This window comes from Cervus canadensis, chromosome 29, assembly GCF_019320065.1.
Source record: "Cervus canadensis isolate Bull #8, Minnesota chromosome 29, ASM1932006v1, whole genome shotgun sequence".
NCBI lineage: Eukaryota > Metazoa > Chordata > Mammalia > Artiodactyla > Cervidae > Cervus > Cervus canadensis.
In genome coordinates, this window is record NC_057414.1 from 24,997,956 (window position 1) to 25,020,625 (window position 22,670).

Here is a 22,670-nt window from a genome sequence, read left to right on the forward strand (position 1 = left end):
ATTCTCTCAGAGCAATAAGAGGATAAGGCTTATGGCTCTGTCACCAGGTTCCCCATCTCAGGGCACAAGCTAGGATTGCTTTACATCATGATATCTATCCCCATGGGCTTCCCTTGTGGCTCAGCATGTAAAGAATCTGCCTGCAATGCAGGAGACCTGGGTTCAATCCCTGCGTTGGGAAGATATTCTGGAGAAAGGAAAGGCTACCCACTTCAGTATTCTGGCCTGGAGAATTCCATGGACTGTATATTCCAAGGGGCGCAAAACAGTCAGATATGACTGAGTGACTTTCACTTCACTTCACATCTATTCCCGTCTGTGGTAGACAAACCAGCAATGAATTAAGATTACAACCCCTTAATCCTACCCAGTGTTAGTTATGCTGGAGACCCTGGGGACACCCGACTCGAGTCTGGGAGTCCCAGGAGGTTGATCTTGGGTCGATCTTGACCTGCCTATGGATCTTGTCCTTGGAAGGTTGTCACACCTCAACCTGCTTGGGGATTTGCCAGTCCAGGGGTCCCAGGAGGCCGACCTGCCTTGACCTGCCTGGGGATTCGATCTCCAGAAGGCTGTCATGCCTCAGCTTGCCTGGGGATCTGCACCATGACCCTGGGACACCTGGCTCTCAGAGTGCAACAGTACTGGGTGGATAAGCTTAAAAAAAACTCACCCCTAAGGAAGTCCTCCCATGGAAATAGAAGGAGGCCTATTAGTTTTTTTCTTTTTTCTTTTCCTTCCTGTCATAATTGTCTTTCAGATGGGAAATAATCAATCGACTTCCCAACAGATGCCCTGGAGATGCATCCTTGATAACTGGAAGCTGTTTGATCCTCTAACTCTAAGGAGAAATTGCTTAAAATCCTTTTGTGTCACTACATGGCCATGGTATCCTCTGGGGGACAAGGAATACTAGCCTGAGGATGGGAGTTTAAATTGCAATGCCATCCTGCAGCTAGACTTGTTCTGCAAAAGACAAGGGAAATGGACAGAGCTCCCCTATGTCCAAATTTTCTTACCACTAAGAGATATGAAGGAACTCTGTTTTAAGTATGGGATTGTTGTATGCCCTAAAAGTGAGCCTACTAGGCAAATGGTCTTAGGTACAGACAACATAAAGAAGGAAGCCCCCTGTGAAGGCTTACCTCCCATGGCTCCTGAGTTACCTGGTGCTCCTTCCTTGTATCCAAATGTGCCCCCATATCCAGGAGCACCTCTTCCACAAAAGCCAACTCAAGTATGTCCCTTAGTTGAAACTGGAGGAGAATTTTGACCAATCGGGTCCATAAGCCCTTCTCCCTTTTAGCACTAAGACAGATCAAACAAGACCTGGGAAGCTATACAAATGATCCAGGCAAATACATAGGTACATTCCAACACATTACCTTGGCCTTTGACTTGACATGGAAGGACATCATGGTCCTATTTAGTAAAACTTTATCTGACCCTGAGCATGCTAGGGTCTTAAATGAAGCTCTAAGTTATGCTACGGGACTTCACATATCAAGCAATAAATATGCAGTGGGGGAAACTGCGGTCCCCTCCTCAGATCCTAATTAAAATTATAATGACCCTGAGCACATCTGGGAAAGGGATCATTTTCTGATCTGTGTAAAGGCAGGACTAAAAGCAGCCCAGCAAAAAGTAATCAGCTACACCTGGGTCTCAGCAGTAACTCAGAGCCCAACGGGAACCCCATTGCCTTTCTGGAAAGGCTAAAAGAGGCCCTCCAAAAGTTTATCAATCTGAACTTAGACTCTTATGAGGGACAGGTGATTTTAAAGGACAAATTCCTTGTCCCAGTGTGCATCAGACATCAGGATAAAGTTACAACAGCTACAACAACAGGACCCTGCTGCCTCTTTAGATGAGATGGCCCAGACAGAGGCCCAGTTATACCTTTTATAAAAGAGAACAGGAGAAGGAGGCGAAGGCACAGGAAAGGGAGAAAAGAAAAGAGACAAGGCACGCCCAGATGCTGGCTGCCCTCCCGGGAAGCCCTATAGCAAACCCCGTGTCTTTAAAGGACAAGGCATGAGGCAAATGGCTAATCTGTAGACAGGTGGGACATTGAGTCAAAGAGTGTCCAAGCCAAGCCATGTCTCCTAAAATGGCTTGCTACAAATGCCATCAACTGGGACATTGGGTGACACTCTGCCCTGGGGACCCAAGAGCCTCAAGTTCAAGTGCCAAGCCTTCCCTCAGGATGGTTCAACAAGATTGAAGCAGCCCACTCCAGCCAGCCCACCTGTCACAGATAACCATCACGGGGCTGGAACCATGGGTGCAACTGGATATGGCAGGTAGGTCCGACAATTTCTTGGTTGACCCAGGGGCTACCTACTCTGTCCTGACCTCCTACTCCGGAGCTTTCTCCTCCCAAACCTGTACCATTTTGGGTGCTACAGGAAAAACAGTTACAAAAAGATTTACCTGAGCACTTTGCTGCTGGGATGGACAAATATTTCCCCATCAGTTTCTGGTGGTCCCTGAGTGTCCTACTCCCTTATTGGGAAAAGATCTTTCCCTGCCTTTGAAATCTTGCAGCTATTGCAGTCCTGATAGAAGATGTTTTAAAACTCTCTTTTTGAGGCAAACTATTTTTACCAGCCACCAAGTGAAACAACTCCTGAATGGGAAAGGCCATTTATGAATGTCTGATCAAAGAATCCTCAGATATCAAGTAGTGCTGATGGAAAGTCCAGGCCTCATTATATCCCCTTGTGAGATTCTTAACCCAGCTACCCTCTTGCCTAGTCCTGAGGACTCTCTCCCCTTTCACTCTTTCCTAGAAACCTTGGACCACTGGACAAAACCCTGAGAGGGATTGTTGGAAGATCCTCTGACCAGTCCTGAGGAAATCTGGTACACTGATGGAAGCAGCTTTGTCATGGATGGAAAAAGAAGAGCCAGATATGTATTAGTCTCATATTTTGAGACCATAGAGGCTAAACCTTTGCCACCAGGTACTTGAACTCAATTTGCTGAGCTCATAGCCCTGACTCGAGCTTTAGAGCTGGGAAAAGGAAAAAGAGTAGCCATTTACACTGACTCCAAGTATGCCTTTCTGGTGCTACATGCACATGCTGCTGTTTGGAAAGAAAGTGGCCACTTAACCACCCGAGGGTCCCCAATCAAATATGGTGATCAAATCCTTAGGCTCTTGGATGCAGTCCATCTGCCCGCTGAGGTTTCAGTCTCCCACTGTTCAGTTCAGTTCAGTCGCTCAGTCGTGTCCGACTCTTTGCGACCCCATGAACTGAAGCACGTCAGGCCTCCCTGTCCATCACCAACTCCCGGAGTCTACCCAAACCCACGTCCATAGAGTTGGTGATGCCATCCAGCCATCTCATCCTCTGTTGTCCCCTTCTCGTCCTGCCTCCAATCCCTCCCAGCATCAGGGTCTTTTCCAATGAGTCAACTCTTCACACGAGGTGGCCAAAGTATTGGAATTTCAGCTTCAACATCAGTCCTTCCAATGAACACCCAGGACTGATCTCCTTTAGGATGGACTGGTTGGATCTCCCCGCAGTCCAAGGGACTCTCAGGAGTCTTCTCCAACACCACAGTTCAAAAGCATCAATTCTTCAACGCTCAGTTTTCTTCACCATCCAACTCTCGCATCCATACACTGACTATTGGAAAAACCATAGCCTTGACTAAATGGACTTTTGTTGGCAAAGTAATATCTCTGTTTTCAAATATGCTATCTAGGTTGGTCATAACTTTCCTTCCAAAGAGTAAGAGTCTTTTAATTTCATGGCTGCAATCACCATATGCAGTGATTTTGGAGCCCAAAAAAATAAAGTCTGACACTGTTTCCACTGTTTCCTCATCTATTTCCCATGAAGTGATGGGACCAGATGCCATGATCTTAGTTTTCTGAATGTTGAGCTTTAAGCCAACTTTTTCACTCTCCTCCTTCACTTTCATCAAGAAGTTCTTTAGTTCCTCTTCACTTTCTGCCATAAGGGTGGTGTCGTCTGCATATCTGAGGTTATTGATATTTCTCCCGCCAATCTTGATTCCAGCCTGTGCTTCATCCAGCCCAGAGTTTCTCATGATATACTCTGCATATCAGTTAAATAAGCATGGTGACAATACAAATATACAGCTTTGATGTACTCCTTTCCCAACTGGAACCAGTCTGTTGTTCCGTGTCCAGTTCTAACTGTTGCTTCTTGACCTGCATACAGATTTCTGAAGAGGCAGGTCAGGTGGTCTGGTATTCCCATCTCTTTCAGAATTTTCCACAGTTTATTGTGATACACACAGTCAAAGGCTTTGGCATAATAAAGCAGAAATAGATGTGTTTCTGGAACTCTCTTGTTTTTGCGATAATCCAATGAATATTGGCAATTTGATCTCTGGTTCCTCTGACTTTTCTAAAACTAGTTTGTACATCTGGAAGTTCATGGTTCATGTGCTGTTGAAGCCTGGCTTGGAGAATTTTGAACATTACTTTACTAGCGTGTGAGATGAGTGCAATTGTGTGGTAGTTTGAGCATTCTTTGGGATTGCCTTTCTTTGGAATTGAATGAAAACTGACCTTTTCCAGTCCTGTGGCCACTGCTGACTTATCCAAATTTGCTGGCATGTCGAGGGCAGAACTTTCACAGCATCATCTTTTAGGATTTGAAATAGCTCAACTGGAATTTGATCACCTCCACTAGCTTTGTTGTTAGTGATGCTTCTTAAGGCCCACTTGACTTCACATTCCAAGATGTCTGGCTCAGGATGTCTGGCTCTAGATGAGTGATTACACCATCGTGATTATCTGGGTCATGAAGATCTTTTTTGTACAGTTCTATGTATTCTTGCCACCTCTTCTTAATATCTTCTGCTTCTGTTAGGTCCCTACCATTTCTGTCCTTTATTGTGACCATCTTGGCTTGAAATGTTCCCTTGGCATCTCTAATTTTCTTGAAGAGATTGTAAGGTTGTTGCTGAACGATAAAATGCCGGGATTCTTGGCCTCTGGAGGGGACGAATTCAATCCGGGGCCAGAGACGAGGCTGGATCTCTCAGAGCTTGGTGTAATAAAGTTTTATTAAAGCATAAAGGAGATAGAGAACGCTTCTAACATAGGCATCAGAAGGGGGCAAAAGAGTACTCCCCTCCTAGTCTTTAGCTGTATGTTGTATAGTCACTCACAGTCTGTTAATGAAAAGAAAGGAATGTCATAAAATTTAGAATGACACCAGATAATTCATCTCCGGCCATAAAGGATTGACTTGAATCTTTTAGAAGGGCAGTTTACCAACAAATAGTTTCATTTACATAGATTAGGGAACAATATCTGAGTAAGTAGGTTAGGCCGTTTGGGGGAACCAACTTGAAGATAGAGTCTGGGGTACATTAACATAGCTTAAGACAACATTTCCATAAGAAAAAGAAATGTATTGGTTAACTCAAGGTTTGAGAGTAGTTAGCTTCAGGTGAAACCAGGTGTCATGGCAACACAGCATTTTAAGAGAAACCTCCTTTTAAATTTGTATAGAGAAGAAAAAATATCGCTGGTTTGTTTCCTCTTGCCGCTTAAGAGAGATAAAAATGTCTGGCACTTGCATCCTCTTCCCTCCGTTTGGAGACCCCTGGCCTTCCCGTCTGTTACCCTCTCAAGGTCTCTAGTTTTTCCCATTCTATTGTTTCCCTCTATTTTTTTTTTCCATTTATTTTTATTAGTTGGAGATTAATTACTTTACAATATTGTAGTGGTTTTTGTCATACATTGACATGAATCAGCCATGGATTTACATGTATTCCCCATCCCGATCCGATCCCCCCTCCCACCTCCCTCTCCACCCGATCCCTCTGGGTCTTCCCAGTGCACCAGGCCTGAGCACTTGTCTCATGCATCCAACCTGGGCTGGTGGTCTGTTTCACCCTTGATAGTATACATGTTTTGATGCTGTTCTCTCAAAACATCCCACCCTCGCCTTCACCCACAGAGTCCAAAAGTCTGTTCTGTACATCTGTGTCTCTTTTTCTGTTTTGCATATAGGGTTATTGTTAACATCTTTCTAAATTCCATATATATGTGTTAGTATGCTGTAATGGTCTTTATCTTTCTGGCTTACTTCACTCTGTATAATAGGCTCCAGTTTCATCCATCTCATTAGAACTGATTCAAATGAATTCTTTTTAATGGCTGAGTAATATTCCATGGTGTAAATGTACCACAGCTTCCTTATCCATTCGTCTGCTGATGGGCATCTAGGTTGCTTCCATGTCCTGGTATATAAACAGTGCTGTATAGAAATTGGGTGCATGTGTCTCTCCAGATCTGGTTTCCTTGGTGTGTTGCCAGAAGTGGGATTGCCTGGGTCATATGGCATTCCTATTTCCAGTTTTTTAAGGAATCCTCAACTGTTCTCATAGCGGCTGTGCTAGTTGCATTCACACACACTGTGAGGGTTCAGGTCCTTTTCTCCACACCGCTCTCCAGCATATTATGCTTGTAGACTTTGGATAGAGCCATCCTTGACTGGTGTGGTAATGGTACCGTCATTGTGGTCTTGATTTCCATTTCTCTGATGTGAGTGAATTCAAATCAATCAATGTATACACCACATTAACAAATTGAAAGATAAAAACCATATGATTATCTCAATAGATGCAGAGAAAGCCTTTGACAAAATTCAACACTCATTTATGATTAAAACTCTCCAAAAAGCAGGAATAGAAGGAACATACCTCAACATAATAAAAGCTATATATGACAAACCACAGCAAGCATCACCCTCAATGGTGAAAAATTGAAAGCATTTCCCCTGAAATCAGGAACAAGACAAGGGTGCCCACTCTCACCACTACTATTCAACATAGTGTTGGAAGTTTTGGCCACAGCAATCAGAGCAGAAAAAAGAAGTAAAAGGAATCCAGATAGGAAAAGAAGAAGTGAAACTCTCGCTGTTTGCAGATGACATGATCCTCTACATAGAAAACCCTAAAGACTCTACCAGAAAATTACTAGAGCTAATCAATGAATATAGTAAAGTTGCAGGATATAAAATTAACACACAGCAATCCCTTGCATTCCTATACACTAACAATGAGAAAACATAAAGAGAAATTAAGGAAACAATACCATTCACCGTTGCAACAAAAAGAATAAAATACTTAGGAGTATATCTACCTAAAGAAGCAAAAGACCTATACATAGAAAACTATAAACACTGATGAAAGAAATCAAAGAGGACACAAACAGATGGAGAAATATACCATGTTCATGGATTGGAAGAATCAACATTGTGAAAATGACTATACTTCCCTCTATTTCTTTGCACTGATCACTAGGAAGGCTTTCTTATCTCTCCTTGCTCTTCTTTGGAACTCTACATCAAATGGGTATATCTTTCCTTTTCTCCTTTGCTTTTCACTTCTCTTCTTTTCACAGCTCTTTGTAAGAGCTTCTCAGATAGCCATTTTGCTTCTTTGCATAGTGGACTTATGTACATAAAATAAAGCGTTTGAAAACTATATAGAGCACCTACAACTAATGGCTGACACATTACCTACTGTGCTAATGAGGCATTTACTACTAATAATTAGATATAATTAAGTATTTCCCCAAACCTCAAGTAAACATAAAAAGATTGAAATCATGGCTTCAAATGTTTCAAAAATTGTATTCATATAAGAAGCTGTTTTCAAAGACTTCCTAAAGCAATGTCTGCAGGCTTTAATTTCTAGCTCTTAAACTAATGACTGTTTACTGTCTCAACACTGAGAATATTATACACAAGAGAGCTAATAATATTATCAACAATGAATGAAAAAAGCAGATTTTAATTGCTCCTATACTCCAATATCTCATCCCTGATGAAAGAAAATCTCGAGGGAGCTTCCAATAGCTTCCAACATGTTTTTGATATTATTAATACCAGTTATATATTAAAACCTTAGATAAAAGGATGTCACTTTGTCAAGTGTCTCTGGTAGAATTATGAGGAAGGTACAATAAGGAGTCATGACTCTTGATTCATAGAATCTCTGCAAACAACTCAGGAATCAAGATTTGAATTTGAACACCAAGTAAAAGAGAGCATAGGAATTTCTATCTTGAACAGCCCCTATCTTCATCATCGAGATTTCCCTTAGAGAGTACTTGTTCTAAAGCACACATACACCCCAGTCTAAGGTTTTCAAGAAAAAGGTGAGTATCTGAACTCCATCTGTTACAGAATTTTTTAATCTGAGAATATTAAAGGGGTCTAACCTCTTCACATCAATACAGAGATTTCCTGAAAGTGGTTGATATCTAAAAATGGTTGTTCGCTTCTTAATGTAACACCTCTGAAGGGAGAAAACTGTCTTTTTCATAATTCAACCTATATTATATTCAGACCCATTTAATGGTTAGACAGCCTTGCTATTGAAACAGGTATCTTATGGGCTGCAGCTCTGTCCTTTGAGGTAACATAGAATAAATCTAATTCCAATTCATGTGTTTAGTTGCGTGGGTACTTGGAGTAAATTATTTTGATCCAAATATTGTTGTCTTGGACAATTACAATTTGAAATTCACCATCATAAAGTATAGCCCCCAGAACTAAGCACAATTCATAAGATGTATTTTTTTTTCCCCTTGTGTGATTATCACTCCCTTAAATTTGGATGTTATGTTCTTTTTAATGAATTCATAGGTAGTTTGAAGCATTTTCTCTTGATCCAGATGTTTTGAACACAGATTTGTTAGGCCATTGCTTCCCCATTTTGAATGTTTTTGCAGACCTGGCTTATTCCTACTTATATCCTTCCAGGTTCAGTTTTTTTTTTTTTTTTGGAAGCTTTCATTGACCCCTCCCCTGGATTAGCACCATAGTCACCATGTTCTGGAGGATCTGTTCAATCATTTATCACATTGTCTGGTCTGCCCCCTCCACTGTCTCTAGACTGTAAAACTCTGAAGAGTAAGGATTCTATCTTATTGATCTCTATATCCTAAAGGTCCACAGCAGAGTGTGTTTACAGACTATTAAATTCTTAATAATATCAACTGCTATCAGATACACAGGCTAATAGTATCTTCTAGAATCATTATCATCATAAAAGTGTCTGTTATTCTTCTCTATGTTAACATCATCTACAAATTTCATAATGATTTCTTTTATGGTATTATCAGAGTTATTAGTAGAATATTTTTTCAATATAGGATTGAGTCCTTCTCCAGGAGAGCTTCCTGACCCGGGGATTGAACCTGGGCTGTTCCCACACTGTAGGCAGATGCTTTACCATCTGAGACACCAGGGAATCTCAAGTACACAGTACCATGGAATAATTCTCAAAATGATATCTCAAAGTGCAAGGTCCACTTTTTTAAAGTATAAATTTGTATTTAAAAAGGCAAACAGTTTTACCTGCTATCACTAAGTTCTAGAAAAATAGCTTAAAAAAAAAAGTCACAATTTGCAGTGTCCTGCTAGCTAAAGACTAAGAGGACCTTACTCTGAAATGACAATCTTCATAATCAGGTCTGAAATTTATGCCTATGAATGAAAAATGTCAATAACAAGAGGGTGGCAGAAAATAAACATTCGTATCACGATTATAGTTTTTTCAGCTCTTATGCTCTTTGCATCTAGTGTATGTTTTATGCATGTTTTGATTTTGAGATAGTATTTCCGAAGATATCAGTATTGGCTCAAATCCTTAATTACCACTTTTATTTCTTATGGCTATGTCAATGTTTTTAATCTATATTATTCAGTTCAGTCAGTTCAGTTCAGTCGCTCAGTCGTGTCCAACTCTTTGCGACCCCATGAATCGCAGAATGCCAGGCCTCCCTGTCCATCACCAACTCCCGGAGTTTACTTAAACTCATGCCCATCGAGTCGGTGATGCCATCCAGCCATCTCATCCTCTGTCGTCCCCTTCTCCTCCTGCTCCCAATTCCTCCCAGCATCAGGGTCTTTTCTAGTGAGTTAACTCTTTGCATGAGGTGGCCAAAGTATGCCCTAAATAAATAGTAATCATTTTTGGTACACAAATAATCTCTGATGATACTTTTTGGGTCTCTTTCTTTTGAATTCATTGTGCTCTGCTGTGCATGGAATCATCAGGTTTCTTCCAAACCCATATCCCAGAGAAGGAAAGATATAAATATTGTTTCTGTTTTGGTCTCTTGTGCGTATGGGGTAGTGCTTTGGTTTGAAGGTGAGTTTGAAGGTGAGTACAAGGACACCAAGACCACACCCGTATTGTTGTTATAGCCTCAGGATCATGCAAGATCGACATTCTGCAGCCCTAGTTTCCAAGAATCTAAGCACAGGATCATAACAGGTCATGCAAAGTACTTAGCACATGGTGAGTATTCCACAAGAGATTTTAAGATGAATGAATTTAGGCTTTAATATTTCACAGTTCTGAATTCTCCTCATTAAGAAACTCATCTTTCCTGGATGTGGAGTTCATGTTGAATGATAGACTTATTGTTAGCTATCTAGTTGCTTTCTTGGGCTCTCTGTCTGTATTTTTGGAAAGGTGACCATAGTGAAGATATTCACTGCAAGGATCAGTTATTGATACACTACTGTCAGTACTTTATATTAATTTTTCCACTTATATTAATTACTGTGAATGGTTGCTTTGATATGACAAAGAGAGATAGAAGGGCAGGTATGAGTGGCTAAAAGAAGATATGGAAAAGTGAGACGGAAAGGCCTTATCCTTGATCATGTACTTTTTATACACCTAACTGTGGGAAAATATCCAACCACTATATTAGTTATCCAGAATGTAAAATAGGCATACTAGTATTTCCTCTTTAGAAGATTTGAGAGGAATGAAAACAAATCATGGAAAGTTCTAATAATAAAGTTAACGAAAAATTTCTTTGGCTGTCTAGGGACTGGGCAATACCGAGACCTACTGGGAGAGAGCTTTGGTTTGATAGCATAGAACAAACAAAGGAACATTCCATCTTATTTGTTAATATTTACACATCCTATGTTACTGAGATGCACTTTGACCACTAACGTAGATCAGGAACAGACAGAGAACTGGAGCTATCTGCTTGAGAAGTCTTGGTTTTTATATTACACGTCATTGTAATTGGTTTTTTATTACACGTCATTGTAATTGGCTTTTATATTACACATCTTTGTATCCACTACAATTTTTCATTTCTTCCATAAATTCTCAGAGGGAAATGGCAGCAGCAAATCGCTCCTCAGTGACTGAGTTCATCCTTGCTGGGCTAACAGAGCATCCAGGACTCCAGCTGCCCCTTTTCTTCCTCTTCCTAGGAATCTATGTGGTCACGGTGGTGGGGAACCTCGGCATGATCACACTAATTGGGCTCAGTTCTCGCCTGCACACCCCCATGTACTATTTCCTCAGCAGCTTGTCCTTCATTGACCTCTGTCAATCCACTGTCATTACCCCCAAAATGCTGATGAGCTTTGTGACAGAGAAGAATACTATCTCCTACCCAGCATGTATGACTCAACTCTTCTTCTTCCTTGTTTTTGTTATATCAGAAAGTCATATGTTGGCTGTAATGGCGTATGATCGCTATGTTGCAGTCTGTAACCCCTTGCTTTACAATGTCACCATGTCTTACCAGCTCTGTTCTTGCATGGTGGCTGGGGTTTATGTCATGGGCTTGACTGGTGCCACAGCTCACACAGGCTGCATGCTAAGAGTGCTTTTCTGCAAGGCTGATGTGATCAACCATTACCTCTGTGATCTTTTTCCTCTACTGGAGCTCTCCTGCTCCAGTACTTACATCAATGAGGTGGTAGTTTTGTGTTTCAGTGCATTTAATATCCTCACCCCCATCCTGACCATCCTCAGCTCCTACACCTTCATCATCTCCAGCATCCTCCACATTCGTTCCACGGAGGGCAGGTCCAAAGCCTTCAGCACATGCAGCTCCCACATCACAGCTGTTGCTATTTTCTACGGATCTGCAACATTCATGTACCTGCAGCCATCATCTGTCAGCTCCATGGACCAAGGGAAAGTGTCCTCTGTGTTTTACACCATTATTGTGCCCATGCTGAATCCCCTGATATACAGCCTAAGGAATAAAGATGTCAAAATTGCCTTCAATAAAATCCTTGAAAAAAGAAGTTTCCTGTGATAATGAGTGTTTTGCCTTGGCAAAAATTTATAATTTCCTGAGAGAGTTTGGTAAGAAATCAGTCCAGACACAGGAATGTGTGTCTACAAGTAATGAGATGGTTTCTACTATTAATTCTTGATTTTGGGGGATGAAAGTGGCAGGGAGAGGACTGGATTCATAGTGTTATCATATGGAGAGCAGCACTGTTTGAGGATGTGCCAGCGTCCACATGTCCATAAAACTTGGTATTACCTCTAAATACTAATACAATATTCAAAGGCCTTCATGTGGATTATTACAAGCATAGAATATGGAACTTCTTTAGCCAAGACTTATTCATCTTAGAAATTTTTTTTTAATTTTAAATTTTTATTTTTTGGCCACCCTGTGTGACTTGCAGGATCTTAGTTCCCCCAACCAAGAAGTAAACTTGGGCCCACAACGTTGAAAATGCTGAGTCCTAACTATGGGACTGCCAGGGAAATCCCAAATTTATTTATCTTAATTCAAGGAATAAATCCATCTGATCAGTATCCTTTGATTTTCTCAATATGCTGTGTCCCTGTTGCTGTTTACTAGTAAGACAAATGTCTCTGAAAGTGTGACCTCTATGATAAACAACGTTTAGCAATTTGGAATCTATAAAATTCAATCTTTAATCCTTAGTTTGTGCACAGAAATGTATTAGGAGGTACAAGGGCATATGATGGGTGGTAAGACATAATTCCTATGTCATAGGACACACATATGCTCCACACTTCAGTGGAAGAGATTGACAATAATAAACAGCACTGAAGAATTATGTGTATTTTGACTTATATCTTTATGCAGCATTTCTTACTCCACAGTTCTGAGATAATTCTGTCACCTCCATTTCCCTGACAATCCTGTACTCATTTTCTCTTCTCTCTAAAAAATGTATCTTTTTGTGCCACTCACATTATAGAATCTTAAGATTTAGTAGTGACATTCTTTTATTATTACAACCATATGGATCATTCACATACAAGTTTAAAATTGAAAAAATATTTTCTGATTAATGGTAAGTACCCATCTTATCCCCAAAATATCTATCATGGAAAAGAAACTGAATTATTTTGAGGAAGAAAAAGAGATATTTAAGCAATAAATTCCCTCTTTACCCTTTGACTCAGCATGAGCTGTTCCACCTGGTAAAAATCCCTGGTGGCTTAGATGCCTGCCAGTGGGAGATGCAGGTTCAATCCCTGGGTCTGGAAGATCCCCTGGAGGAGGAAATGGCAACCCACTCCAGTATTCTTGCCTGGAAAAGTCCATGGACAGAGAAGCAAAGTGGGCTACAGTCCATGGGGTTACAAAGAGTCAGACATGACTGAATGACTAACACTTTTTTTGTTTTCAAACTGTGTTTTAAACATCATCTGTCTCATCTGAAAATGCCAAAGCAGTGTTTTCTTTGAAGTCACCTTGCCTTCAAACATGTAATAGTAACACTTCTGTGAGATATCACCTTTTATCTCATCTCATAAAACCTCAATTCATAATGTGTGAGGTAAGGTTATGCCTCTCTTTGAGAATTAGAAGAAAATTTCTTTTTGACTTACTATGTTCTAATCATTCCTAAAGTTCATACTCCACTTTTTAATCCATAAAAACTCTGTATACCCGTGTATCTATCCATATGTGTACATACGTGTATGTATATATGTCTATGTTTATGTGTAACTGATATGAATATTATAATTATAAACCAATCTGCATTTTTATTGCTAGGATATGCTTCATTAGGCTTATGTGTGTAATAATTATTTTATTACTCTATGGATTAAACAAACAACATTGGATAAATTTTTTCATATGGATGGCTGAAAGATAGGAATGAATATTTGTGAGAATTTTTTTTGTTTGTTTCTGAGCATTCATTTGTGTATTTCTGCTGCTCAACACTCAGTCGTGTCTGACTCTCTGTGACCTCATGCCCATCCGGCTTGTCTGTCCTTGAGATTCTCCAGGCAAGAATACTGGAGTGGGTTGCCACTTCCTCCTCCAGGAGATCTTTCTGACTCAGGAATCAAAACTGCATCTCGTACACCTCCTGCATTGGCAGGCAGATTCTCTAGCATTACCACTACCTGGGAAGTTCCATTTGTATATTGAAACTATTAAAAAGATTAACGAAAGATAAAACATGTCTGTATTTACTCTAGTGATATGAGAACTGATAGTAGATATGGATTAAAATATTGGAATAGATAGCAGACAGATTCCAAAGTGGAGATGAAACGTTACCACAAAAATGAGAGGTAAAGGACTCTGAAAAAGAACTACTACAAATGAGACAAAAATTAACAAATATGTAGGATTTTTTAGATACCAGTACAGAAGGTCACACTGTTTTAATAATGAAAAAGAACATGATGCAATAAATATATTCTAACACTAGGCACTATGATAAGCTTGGATAAAGCTCTCATACAGAGTTTGTCTTTCATTAATTCTCATACAAGCATATCTTAATTTCTAAAAAAAAAATACAGTTCCTTATATACAATTAGCATTTTCAAGGATGTCACAGGAGTGGATTTCAGAAAATTACTTTATATCTTATGTTTTAGTCACAGTTAGGTGTGACTGTGCATTACACACACAGAAGTACATACATACCTTGGTACATAATCCTGAAAGTGATACAGGACGGGTTCAGTGGTTCACTGGGGCCATAAGCTGCTTTTCAGTTGTTGCTCTGCTACAACATTTAGCTTCCATCCATCATTTGGTCTCAGACAATAGCTCCAGATTCATCCTTCATCTCTACCCCTCAGCCATCAGAACTAAAGGTAGGGAAGGAGAGAGGATGTCCCTTAACTTGAAGACAACCACCTGGAAGTGACAGGCCTCACCTTCTCCTGTTACCCTTTGGTGTGACCCACTTTTATGGTCCAAGGTGGATATAAGAGGGGCTAAGAAATACCATGGTATCTATGTAGCCACCTGCCCAACTAAGAATCAGGGCATTTACTATTGAGGAAGAGAGGGTAAATTAGGAATAACTTAATCTCTTCCACTCTTTTGAGTATTTGTATTTAGTCCTACCCAGCTGTGTGTTGTTCTCTCTAGAGTTAACATTTGAATTTGGCATTGCATATAAGAGAATAATAATGCGAACTGTGATTAAAATTATATGTATAATATGCAAAATATATTAATATTTCATAACTAATAGGATCTGCCCAAAAGCTGTTTGTCCTGCTGGGTGGGATAGTTTCTGTAATATCTCAACAATGTGGTTTATTCCTATCACTTCATTCTTGCTGCTTTCCTGTCTTGATATAGCTTCTTGACTCCATTCTCCTTTTCCAGTTTTACATACCTTTCAGTTATAAACACCTTTCAAGAACAAATGCAAGTTTTTAATTCTCCATGCATTTCTGACCACTCCACACTATTATCAAGCACATTTCTGGTTCTTCACACATACTGTAATAATGATGTCTTTTATGGTACTGCTTATCATTAGAGAATACTTATGGGTATTCTATCAAAGTTATCAGAATGTTGAGAACAATTGTTTTGTGTTACATTGTGCCATATTTATTGTTCTAAGTTCTGATAATTATTGATGAGCAGCATTTTCCTATGTGTTCATGGATTGTTGTATTCGAGATTTTACCCTTTTTCACAGCAATTTGCAAAAATACCTTAAAAATCACCTCCCTGTCTATCACCAACTCCCAGAGTTTACTTAAACTCATGTCCATTGAGTCAGTGATGCCATCCAACCATCTCATCCTTCTGTCGTCCCCTTGTTATTGAGGTTTAAAAATAGCCCTTGTTGATTTAAAATATACAGTGATATTTGAAAAACACTATAAAAGTCAACTGTAAAGTCCTTTGAAAAGGACCAAGCAAATACATTTAACCATGTTTCATAAGAACTTCCTGTTGTGTATTTCCAATTTAACTTGCTTGACTCATGTTGCAATCTAAGATTATTTCCAATTATTCTGGTTTTAGGGAAAAAATAAAAGTATACAAGAAAGAAGAAGGAACTTGAAACATAGGTCCCTAAAAAGAAAATATTTTATTAAATATACAGTTTAACAAGTAGAATTATTTTAAGTGACTACCTGAAAAAAAATCACTTATTTGATTAATATTCTGAACTTTGACCCTACTACCCCAAATTCCAGTTTTATATAGATTTGACTTTTGAATCAATTATTTACATTACTTATGTGTGCTAAGTCACTTCAGTTGTATCTGACTTTGCAACCCCATGGACTGTAGCCCACCAAACTCCTCTGTCCATGGGATCCTCCAGGCAAGAATACCCAAGTGGATTGCGATGCCCTCCTTCACAGGATCTTACCAACCCAGGGATTTAACCCACATCTGTTACATCTCCTACATTGGCAGGCATGTTCTTTATCATTAGTGCCACCTGGGAAGCCCCATGTTACCTGTACATAAGACAAATTAAATATTATTTTTTGCAATGAAGAAATATTTAATTCTTTAACATTTCTAGCCTTATTAACAATAAGATGACTTGTCAGGGTATGTCCTGATCCTCTAAAACCTGCTATTCACACTGTTGACACTGAAGGGAAAGCATTGACTAGGAGCTTATAAGAAATAGAATCTCAAATCTCCTTCAGACTTGCTGGATCAGGATCTGCACACACACACACACACACACACACACACACACACACACACACACAAAGTCCTCAGGAGACCCTGTGAACTAATCTGTATCACGAATTGTTCAGGATTAACAAAGATTCCCTCTTGAAAGAAAGATTTTAACTGTTTGGGGAAATGCCAACTGCAATTGCTTCTTTTCTCAAGAGCTTGTTCCCTGAGAAATGGAACTCCCTGGAGGGTATTTAACTCTATTTTATTTATTGCCTTGAACTTCTAAACCCAGGACAAACCTCCACAGCACAGCAGTCATAACTTCCCAGGGGACTGTCCTGAGGATGTTTGCTTCACTGAAGCTGTAGAAACACACACTGAAGACAGAATTGGAGATGCTGACCTGCAATGCAGACCAGCTTCAGAAATGGCTCTGACACCAGGGCTGTGCCTGCTCTCCCAGCACTAAGGACAAAAGAATTCTGGGTTCATAATCTCCCAACAAAACATTAGTGCTATTTTCCTCTGAGAGCGGAATGTCAAAGAAAAGAAAAATTGATGTTTAGTTTTCCAGGAGTGAAAAAGGTATGTGTTTTGATTTCATAAGTCTGAAAGCAATCACCTTGGGAATTCAAGTCAATGTCTCATGATATCTTCATTCATCCATATTATTATTCATTTCTTCATAAGATATTTTTTAACTTGCTATGATGTGCCGAATGTGTGCTATTTACTTGGATGCAGAGGACAGTTTAGTCTGATTTGGCCCATCCTCTGGCTTACAGGTGGCTCTAGTGGTAAAGAATCCACCTGCCAATGCAGGAGACAAAAGAGGCATGGATTCTATCCCTGAGCTGGGAAGATCCCCTGGAGGAAAGCATGAGAACCCACTCCAGTATTCTTGCCTGGAGAATCCCATGGACAGAAGGCCTGGAGGACTACTGTTCATAGCATCGCAAAGAGTTGGACACAACTGAGTCGACTTAGCATGCACGCACTGGCTTACAGTGCAGCTCAAATCTTAAAACCGTGGCTCAGAAATGAGTTTCCTGAGGATGCAGTAAGAAGGTCCAATCACTTAAAAGGAATTGGAGGGTCCCATTATGACAGCAAATATAAATGAAATTGAAAAAGAAAAAAATATTTACCAGAAAACAGAGATAAATGAGGTTGGTAAGGCTATTATTTCATGTGAAAACAAGAGGAAATAAAATACAGATCGTTTAAGAGAATGTAACCCATCTCAGAAAATGAAAATTTTCTGAAGTGGGAAGTGAAGTTTCTAAACATAAACAGAACCAAATGTGAGCTGAGTCTGGCAAGAAGGGTACATATTCACACTCTCTTAAATACAGCGGAGGAAATCTTTTCTTCACTGTCTCTGGAAGTGGATCAAATTCTGAAGTATGGTTGAGTGTATTCAGTCATTAAGAATAAGTGCCTCATTTATTTCTAAGAATTCAAATTGTTATAATATTTTCCTTTTATTTCACAAAGGGTGTATTTTTAGATCTTTCTAACACTGTACATAAATTCTATTTTCTTCTCTAGATTCTTTTGAGATACGTGATGATACCTGCTAATTATGCCATTACCTTAAAATATTTTCCAAGTTCAATACTTTTTGTTTGCTTTCCATTTTGTCAATGCTCCTCCTTAAAAAGAATACCCCCTGATAGTTGCGCAGTCATGTCTGACTCTTTTATGACCCCATGGACTGTAGACCACCAGGCTCCTCTGTCCATGGGATTTCCCAGGCAAGAATGCTGGAGTGGGTTGCCATTTCCTTCTCCAGGGCATCTTTCCAACCCAGGGATACAAACCAGGTATCCTGCCTTGCAAGCAGTTTCTTTACTGTCTGAGCACCGTAGAAGCCCTCAAATATTTTCCAAGTTCAATAGTTTTTATTTGCCTTCCAGTTAGTCAGTGTTCCTCCTTAAAAAAGAATATCTATAACAAAACCCAGAACTACAGATGTAATTTAAGTGTAGCACAGTGCTTCCTAATCTTATGGCCCTCTCAGAATATGGTCATATTTGTATGAGGTAACAGGTTAAGTGGACAAGACAATGTGGCCAGTGGTGACCACCTAGAAGTCTATGGATGTCACAGACTCAACCTGACTTCCTCAATGATGAAGACCAAGCCCTCAGCACTGTTATAAGCTATTCACGACATTTTAGTTCCGTGGAAGATAAAAAAGAAAAATAAAATAAAAACTGTCTGACAATTTTCAAAATTGTAAATGGCTTGCAATTTCAGTTAAGTAGAACTTTAAAAAGGAAAGAAAAAAATCTGAAAAACTGATAGTTTTTCAACAATTTCAACCTGTTATTAAAAACTTGACCATAAAGGACACCAGGGGCTTCCCTAATAGCTCAGCTGGCAAAGAATCCACTTACAATGCAGGAGACCCTGGTTCGATTCCTGGGCTGGGAAAATCCATTAGAGAAGGGATAGGTTACCCACTCTAGTATTCTTTCACTTCCCTTGTGACTCAGCTGGTAAAGAATCTTCCCACAATGCAGGAGACCTGGGTTCGATCCCTGGGTTGGGAAGATTCCCTGGAGAAGGGAAAAGGCTACCCACACCAGTATTCTGGGCTAGAGAATGACATGGACTGTATAGTCCATGGGTTGCAAACAGTCGGACACAACTGAGAGACTTTCATTTACTTTTCAAAGGACACCACACATCTAGATTGTGTCACTGGGAACACATCCAAACATTTAAGGTACTTTTTATATTCCAAGAATAGAAAGAGAACAATCATTCTCTAAATCTCTTATGAGGTCAAGAGGTTTTAAAAACAGTTCTAGCAAGAACACTACAAACAAGAAAAATTAGAGATCCATCTTTCTTATGATTATGGAAATTTAATGTTGGCAATTTGAATCTAGCCATACACACACATCCACATACATACACATCATATGGCACACAGAGAAAGTGAATTTATTTTAGACATACACCAATATTTAAATTCTAAAATGAAATATTTTCTTATAAAAATCTACTTTCAAACATTCAACTTAATGTCTAGAATTTGTATTTAATTTATTAATTTCTAAAACTTATCTCTATCACTTTTTTCTACCAACTCAGTCATATCACCTATACATAAGAGATTTATTTCTTCCTTTCCAATCCTTAGTTTATTCTAATTGCCTTATTGAATTTCTTAGTATGTTCAGTAAAATAATGAATAGGAATGGAGACAGTAATTATCTTTGTCACTCTCACAGTAACAGAGGACATATGTCATGTTCCACTATTAAGTTTGTTGCTTGCTATGCCTGTTCTTTAAACAGATTTTAGAATTCCTTATATATTCTGCATTTTCTACAATTTTATTATTACTATTGGATGTTGTTTCCTTTTCTATATTTTAGAAGGAAATCTGTAAAATTACTGTCATTCCTCTCTTAAATTGAAGACCAGTGAAAACATTTGAAATGGTATTATAGCTTGAATAATGAACCTGCATACAAATAATTTTATGAAGTGTATACTAATAATTTTTTAAAAGTTCTATGTGCCCTTAAGAAGAATTCATGTCATTTAATTGCTACATGCAATAGAATTGTGCATAAATTACATACACATTTATACAAATTTACAAATCTTGTTGAGATCCTCCTTAATCCTTGTCAATTTTTGTTAGATTTTCTATTTAAACTAATATTATTCATTTATTTTAAAACATATTTTGGTATATTAATATTTTTTCACACTCATATCAGGGTACAACTTTATCAAGATTACTTAAAGAATTATGTGCCCATTCTAAGAATAAATTTCACCTACAGGAGTTTTGATAGTTGCATACTCTGTGCACTGGTGAAAGCAAGATCTAAGTAATGACATGAAATGTTTTTAATCATCCTAAAATCTTTTATCATGGCCTTTACCAGTTATTCTCCCATGCCCCATGCTGTCAGTTACTGATCTATTTTTATCTCTTTATAGATTAGTCTCCTTTTCTAGAACTTGATATAAATGGAAATATGCATCTTCTTTTGTATGAATATTGGCTTTTTTTACTCAAGATAATATTTTCAAGATTAATCCTCATGTATCTGTGATTTGTTGCATTTTATTGGTGAGTAGTATTCTACTCTGTGTGCATATGTATCACAATTCATTTTAGTTGGTTGAATACTTGCCTTATTTCATGTTTTTTGGTTGTTAGTAACAAATACTCTATGCCCATTTTTGTATAAGTCATTATGTAGGCATGTGTCTATTTTTATCTTGGGTAAAACACCAAAGATTAGAGTTGTTAAATTATGTGTTATCTTGACTTTATAAAAATTGTCAGTTTTCCAAATTCGTTGGACAATTTTATACCTTTTTTAGATATCTGTATTTGAGACATCTGGTTGCCTCACATTGTCTCAAAACTTTGGGTTGCAAGTTTTCATTTCTGTTTCCTTTTTTCTCTCATTTTTTAATAGATTTGTAATGTTTTTTCATTCATGTTTTAGTTTAGTTTTCATTTCCCTGATGAATAGTGATTTCAGTATCTTTTCATATGCTTATTAATTATTCTTTTATCTTCTGTGATAATACCTGTTAAAATAGTTTTCTTATTTTTTAATTTGCTTGATGTCTTCATATTATTGTCTTTTCAATATTAATTTAGATTTTCAGTAACAGTCTGTAGTCAGTGGCTTGCTTTTAATGTTCTAATAATACAATTTGAAGAACAATTTTTAATTTGGATATAGCAGAATTGATCAATATTGCATAGTTAGCATGTGTTCTAATACATACTAACTATACAATATTATAGTTTAGTGTTTAATTTTTTTTTTTTTAGTTTAGTGTTTAAACTATAGTTTAAACTATAGTGTTTTTCCAGAAGTTTAATAGTTTAGTTTTTTGCTTAGAATTAAGATTCATTTCAATTATATTTTATTTAGCTGTGAGGGGTAGAACATTTTAGATTTTGTTTCTTCTTTTTAATTTTTATTCAAGTGGAAATTATTTTTAATTTACTTTGATCCATAGACAGATAAAATAATCTGTTTATTATTTAATAGAATAGGGAACTGCATTATTCTGTATCCTCTAATTTTATGAATGTTTTTATACCCTCTTAGTTAATGAAAGATAAAAAAGGCTTAAACATTATAATTGATTTTTCTATGTATTTTGAAGTGTATAATTATCTCTTATTTTCAATTGATAACATATTGTAAAAACAATTATTACTATTTTCAGAGTGTTAAACCTTGCTAATTAAATAATGAAGCTGTTTTACTTTTCCAGATTTATCAACTGTAAATGATGGGAACATATACACTTGGACTTTAAGGCATATTCACTTAAGCACTATTATATTTCTTCTCTCAAGCAAAGACAGAGGTATTTGGACTGCAAGCAGGCTAACAGTGAGACAATTCAGGTATCACATCTGCACAATGAATGCTGTCTGTGTTATTTTAATTCAAGAACAATATTGAAAATCTGATGATTTTATGTAGAAACCCAAATTTTTGATTTTCAGAAAAATAATTCTGAAATCTAGTAATAATGTGTCTCTTTTCACCCCTGGCAGAAATCAGTTGCTGGTGAATAAAAGATTTTGCACTTATATGGGATTTGCTCTCTCTAGGTTGATGCTCAGTAAGCTTCTGTCATTTTTAATAGGTCTTCTAAGTTTTCAAGTCTGCAAACCACACGTTAGAAAAAAACATTTAAAGATAAATGAAATGTTCAAACTAGGGAGTAATCACACAAAAACCTAAACTGATTGTCAGCCAGAAGGCTGAAATACTTTTAAATTATATAATTTAATACCTTTAACATAGAGGTGCAAAAACATTTAATTAAGAACGTATTGCTTAGGTAAACTTATCCAGAGTTAAAATTATTCACAGAAACCAAGAGAATATTCAAATGATTAATTTTCTATGTAATTTATCACTAATAGGGGGCATAGCAAAGTCATGAGTCCAAAAACTGTCCCTTACTCTCC

General features: G+C 38.1%; 1 protein-coding gene across 1 annotated transcript; it reads left to right on the forward strand.

The window, feature by feature from the left end:
• The first annotated feature begins 11,128 nt into the window (after positions 1–11,128).
• Positions 11,129–12,088, forward strand: LOC122430982 (olfactory receptor 8G1-like). Its single transcript, XM_043451990.1, has one exon. It carries the CDS (start codon positions 11,153–11,155, stop codon positions 12,086–12,088), a length of 936 nt encoding a protein of 311 aa, XP_043307925.1. The 5' UTR covers positions 11,129–11,152.
• Positions 12,089–22,670: the final 10,582 nt, after the last annotated feature.